The sequence below is a fragment of the Sander lucioperca genome, chromosome 1, assembly GCF_008315115.2.
Source record: "Sander lucioperca isolate FBNREF2018 chromosome 1, SLUC_FBN_1.2, whole genome shotgun sequence".
Taxonomy (NCBI): domain Eukaryota; kingdom Metazoa; phylum Chordata; class Actinopteri; order Perciformes; family Percidae; genus Sander; species Sander lucioperca.
The window spans coordinates 13886369-13892487 of record NC_050173.1 but is presented as its reverse complement, the minus strand read 5'-3'; the positions used below and the strand labels follow the sequence as shown (position 1 = coordinate 13892487).

The 6119-nt window shown below is 39.4% G+C and overlaps 1 protein-coding gene across 1 annotated transcript; it reads left to right on the top strand.

The window, feature by feature from the left end:
* The first annotated feature begins 3441 nt into the window (after positions 1 to 3441).
* LOC116048877 lies at positions 3442 to 5480 on the top strand. Its single transcript, XM_031298161.2, has 3 exons — positions 3442 to 4133; positions 4351 to 4633; positions 4790 to 5480. Exons 1-3 carry the CDS (start codon positions 3808 to 3810, stop codon positions 5306 to 5308), a joined length of 1128 nt encoding a protein of 375 aa, XP_031154021.1. The 5' UTR covers positions 3442 to 3807; the 3' UTR covers positions 5309 to 5480.
* Positions 5481 to 6119: the final 639 nt, after the last annotated feature.

Below are 6119 nucleotides of genomic sequence, written 5' to 3'. Positions count from 1 at the left end.
TTTTTTTTAAATGGCCAGCAACATCAGCTTCAAAGTTTGACTATCTGGTTCGGACCAATAAACATTGTTAGTACAATTTGTGAGCTTAACTTTGTAGCTTGATTCTTTGATTGTGTCATATTGCAGCCCAGTCTCACGGCAGTTCGTGAAATGGTCACGTAATTTAAACTATTGATTCGTGTACACGGACACATTTATGTCCTTTTTTTCGTGATGGTCAGCACGTTTTATTACACTAATGTATTTCAATGGGAAGCATCTTTCGTGATTACAGCATGATTCATTAAGAGCGACTACGGTAGCGAGTAGTATGAAAGCCCGAAAATCTGCATAAGGAGGTTGATTGGGGTGGTGGATGGGTCAAACAACGCAGGACTTTCACCCTAGGAGACCAGGGATCGTGTCCCGCGTGTGACGTTTCGTAAACCCAACCATCGCTTTCTTCTTTTACTAAACCCAACCATCCTGTTCTTCTTTTACTAAACCCAACCGTCCCATTCTTCTTTTCCTAAATCCAACCGTCCCGTTGTTGTCCCACGTGTCATGGAAACGTAAGCCCACCCACGACCTTTTCCTTAACTTAAAGGGCCATGTTAGTTTCACAAAATTCTGTGAGATCAGGTTGTAAAAAACGTGCTGACCATCACGAAAAAAACCACAAAAACGTGTCCGTGTCCACGTATCAATAGATTAAATTATGTGACCATTTCACGAACTGCAGGGAGACTGGGTTGCATATTGCTAATTATTCATTCCACTTTATGTTACAACCCAAGCAGACTATGACGTCATCATGCATCAAAATAACAGTCCTGTCTCTTAAAAATAACCTTCCCATACAACGAAACTGCATTCGTTTGGAAGGAAACGTATTTTATCCCGCATTCCTTTTTTTTTTTTTTTTTTGACAAAGCACATATATGTTTCTAATGGATGGATGGGTCAAACTTTCACCCAGGAGGAGACCACTGTTTGTGTCTCGTGTAAAACCAAAATTTAACGTTAATTATTTCCGTAACGTACTTACCTGTAACCTATGTCACATACATAACATATTCAATGTACTTATTTGAACCCAAATCAACATCTTTTTTTTAATCCAACTAAGTAGTTTGGTTTTGATTCACAACGTTAACCACGTGTTTGAAAAACAGCTACCGTTTCATAATGTCTCGCATTGTCAGACTTTCCTCCACAGCGCTGCGGAGGAGGGTCTGGCTAGTCCACACAGCATTCTGGGATGGGAGAAAAACATGCTGTGGTTTACTGGCATTTCTTTAAACCAATCACAATCGTCTTGGGCTGCGCTAGGCGCCGTACGGAGAAACGGCCCCTTGCCTTGGGAAGGAACATACACATGGTGGAACATGTGTATGTTCAAAAGTTGTTTTAGTCGTGCAACAGAAAACTCAGATTGGACAGATAGTCTAGCTAGCTGTCTGGATTTACCCTACAGAGATCTGAGGAGCTGTTAACCATAGTCCTCAGAAATCCACCGGAGAAAATGTCAACACAAAGAAAGCCGAAGGTAACAGATATCCGGCCTAAATGAGTGAAATCCGACGGAATTTCCATCGGCAATAGAGCAATCCTGGAAGTGGAACATCGTGAATATAGACTAGAGATAAAGTGACATCACACTGCCTTCTCTGCTTTGTCTGCATCCTTTAAACACGGTTACAGCCTTATTCATAAATTTGGAAGACTCTACTAACTAATGGCAGCGTTCATGCGACATCTGCGCAGTGACTTACTCTGAAATCATCATGCTTGAATGCCAGTCTTTATTTTAGTGATTGTTGCACACACTTCCACACAGATCTGTTTAAAAGCCTAAAAAAAGTCTTCCATTTATGACTAGATAATTATCTGTCAAAGTAGCACAGCATTAATTAAATTATAAATAAACCAGAAAAACCTGGAGCCATCTCTCTGAAATCTTTTTGTTTTTGCAATCCTTTGAAGTCGTAGCAGAGGGATAGTGTTCTGTGTTAATTACAGCCTCCTTCAAGTCCTTGTTGTATGCCACTCTTCCAAAAGCAACCACAGAAAATTCCCTATACTTGTAGTGGGCTTTAGGAATTATTATAAATCTTACTCTACAGGAAACAGAAAATTGATCTGTACTTTCTGTCCAACTGTGTACATACGTGTCAACACATTCACCGCCTGATATGGCTGTAAAAAGTAATGACACTGCTGCTCAATATGCTTCTTGCCTATGACAAGTTAAGGCATAATTGCCCATTTACTGTATGTCTTTGTACATTTGCAGGCATGTATGTATGTGTATATGTGTGTATATATGTATGCTTGCGTGTATATATATATATATATATATATATATATATATATATTTGAATGTGTGTGTGTGTGTGTGTATATGTACGTATATGTATATATATGGTGCTTTATGACACCTCTGTTTTTTGTATTTTACTTAATTGTTGTTGGCTGTGTTGTTGTTGGTTTAATTTGCTGTTTTTCTGGAAAGCACTTTGTAACTTTGTTAAGAAAAGTGCTATAGAAATACAGTTTATTATTATTATTATTATTATTATTATTATTATGAGTTGAGGGGTTTCCTGATAATGTCAAATTAGACATAATAATTACAAATTAGACAAATAACAGTGAAAAGGTATAGACATGACTAACAATGGATATTATAGGTTAAAAATAAGTGATCTTTTTTAAAGGACATTGGAAGTGAAAGGAGGCAGAAAAACAACATGACATGTTCCTTGTCTGTGAGGATTTGTGACAACAGGAAAGAAGGAGTGGGAGGTGCAGCATAAACTAGGAGAGAGAATCTAAGAAGAAAGGAGAGAGGATGAATAAAAACTAGATATAAAGGCAGGGGAATACACAGACAGAGAAAAAAGGGATTATGCAGGCAACAAAGCAGCAGTATTATGAAACCGTATTTTTGCAGCTGTGGCCTTGGATGATGTGAATCTATTAGGTCTAACACATGAGTCTGGTCAGCCAACTGAAGAACACACACACAGACCAGATTTATATACATGTACATTAGTAGCAATATCCCATAAAAAGTAAATCACATCACTATTGCAGTCATTCTAAAACCACTGCCCCTTGTTATGCAAATCACTTTCGTTAAATGCATTTTGTTTTTTAGTATAGCTATCACCGAATTCAGCTGGGGATTCTAGTGTTTAGCCCTGGGGTTTTGTATAACATTTAGTTTAACCTTTCTTAAACTAAAAAGGATAATGCATCCGTGCATGAAAGCTTACTGTTGTTAGTTTCCTATTCCATGACTGTGCAGCATAAAGGTTGATATTTTAGCTGACAAAATCAACGGCTGCTCATTGTAAACTGCACGTGTCGCGTGAGTACTTACAACTTTACACAAGCAAGAGTAACTTAGGGGAACGGGGCATAGCAAACAGTAGAGTGATGCACAGCCACATTACAGTATTTCTGAATTGCTAAAACACTAAAATCCATTTGCAAAACCAAAGTTGCAAGTGTACAAACCACTTTATTGATTGAATCACACAGTTTGCAGAACTTTAAACACTTCTCATGTGGTTAGACACAACTAGCAAATTGGAATCACTCTTTGTGCAAAACTGTAAACACAGTCATTCACAAAGCACATGTAGCATTGTGGTGCACTTCAACTCAAAATGGAACAATACAGCCCCCAAAAGTGAAACACAAGCAACACACTGTTGTCATCGGTAACACACAAGCACTCAAAAGTGAACACACCTGTTTCAAATCAGTAATGTGTTGCACCTAATCAGTAATCAGGACATAAAGCCATGTCAAATCCAAATGGCATGTGTGATTTTCACAATGGAGGGCAGGAGAGAAGGTGGAAGTGGAAGTGGAAGTGGAAGTGGAAGTGGAAGTGGAAGTGGAAGTGGAAGAGGAAGTGGAAGTGGAAGTGGAAGAGGACGAGGAGAAGGAAGAAATGGAGGAGGAGGAGGAGGAGGAGGAGGAGGAACAAGAGCCATCATTTCCAATGAAATTAGAGCAAAAATCATACACCATGTTCTGGTTCATGGAATGAGTATGAGGGACGCAGGACTACGTGTTCAACCAAATATAAGCAGGTTCTCTGTGGCCCCCATTGTCAGGACATTCAGAGAAGAGAACAAGTGTAGTAAGTAAGTGTACTATCATTTGTGGTCCCTCAAACTTATATGTACAGTCGTGGAACGTCTCAGTAAATTACTGTAACATAGCTCTAAAAATTGGGCCTTTTCTTGCAGTGATATACTTGTATAATAGTATTTTATGTATTGTACATATTTGGTGACATTTCAATGCATTAGGCCTGTCTGTACAATTCTAACAAGAGGTTTTATTTGCTAGAATTGAAAGACTGCCACATGCCGGTGGAAGGAGAGGTATGTTCTCACAACAGCAGGAGACCATTATTGTCAATATGGGCCTTCAAAATAATCTCATTCGTCTGCGTGAAATACAACAGCGAGTTGAGGAAGACAACGTGAATTTTGAAGGAATCAACAGCGTGAGTCTCTCCACAATTGACCATGTCCTGAAACGCAACCTGATAAGTCTCAAACAAGCCTACAGAGTACCATTTGAGAGAAATTCTGAAAGGGTAAAAGAGCTACGATATCAATATGTACAAGTAAGTAATCATGTCCAGAGATTATATAGCACTATTGAGTTACTGTACATCTTTACTGTGTTGAATGTAATGCAGCACATGTATACAGAGGCATGAAGCCTGAAATGCTATGTCATTTACGTTACTTCAAAAATAAATTTTTGTTCATTTCTATAGAGAATGTTTCAACTGGATTCCATGGAGAGGCCTCATGAGTGCATCTTCTTGGATGAAGCTGGCTTTAATCTTAAGAGGAGAAGGAGAGGCTGCAACATTATTGGTCAACGTGCCATTGTAGAGTTGCCAGGGCAGCGTGGTGGCAACGTGACCATATGTGCTGCCATCAGCAGCTACGGGGTTATTCACCGCCATGTGACTGTAGGGCCTTACAACACTGCCCATCTTATGACGTTTCTGTATGCTCTACAGGAAGCACTACTGAGACGTGAACAGAGAGGTGATGAGCAGGCAGAGCATCCCATGTATGTGGTAATCTGGGACAATGTGAACTTTCACCGTGGTCCTAGAATTCGTGAGTGGTTTGAAAATAACCCACATTTTATAAATGTGTGCCTCCCACCATACTCGCCCTTCCTTAATCCCATTGAATCATTTTTTTTCTGCATGGAGGTGGAAGGTCTGACAGAAATCCTTATGCAAGGAAAATCTCATTCAGTCAATGGATGCCGCATGTGACAACACTGGAGTGGAAGCGATTCAAGGTTGGATTCGGCATGCTAAAGGATTCTTTCCCCGTTGTTTAGCAAGGGACAGGATTGCCTGTGACGTTGATGAGGTCCTGTGGCCTGACCATCCCCACAGGCATGATGCTGAGGCAGAATGATTCCAAGACATTGCTTATTTTGTTTGTGACTACATTTATGTGTGCAGTATTTTGCAAGTACTTCATAATAAATATAATATCCCCCCTGCTCTGCCCTGAGTGCAGTGTTTTGCATTTATCTCTGTAGTGTGTAATGACTGCTGTGTAGTGTTTATGCATTAGCTGGACATGTGTGTTATCTGAAAACAGTGTTTGGTTTTGGGTAAAGATAACATAGTTCTGAAGCAATTGTTTGATATAGCAAGACAAGTCAAAGGTTTTGACAGTGTAGCTTAAGTTTGGTGATTTGTGTTTAAGGTTTTGAGAAAGCGAGAGAAACATTCAAAAAATGTGTTTTAGCAATTCAGAAATACTGTAATACGTCACCACCACTAGTTTCCAATGGCTTCTGATTTTTTTTTTTTGTTAATTACAGATCTTATTATGGGCATCTAACCAAAAACCGATTCAAAAAACCCATTGACAGGCATTGACCTTAAATGGTTAGGGTTAGGCTATCCTGACATTAACCACTCAATGCCTAACCTCAAGCAATCGGGCTGCTATGTAGGGGGTCTTACCAAGAAAGCTTTAACCTAAACCTAATTTCTCAACTCTAAAACCAAGTCTTAACCCTCAAACATGTCTTTGCTTTCCAAAAATGTGCTGACTCTCAATACATTC

Coding starts and splice junctions, on each gene's coding strand:
- LOC116048877 (XM_031298161.2), top strand. CDS start 3,808: ATGGCATGTGTGATTTTCACAATGGAGGGCAGGAGAGAAGGTGGAAGT. Junction 4,134..4,350: donor ACATTCAGAGAAGAGAACAA/GTGTAGTAAGTA, acceptor TTTATTTGCTAG/AATTGAAAGACTGCCACATG. Junction 4,634..4,789: donor TACGATATCAATATGTACAA/GTAAGTAATCAT, acceptor TCATTTCTATAG/AGAATGTTTCAACTGGATTC.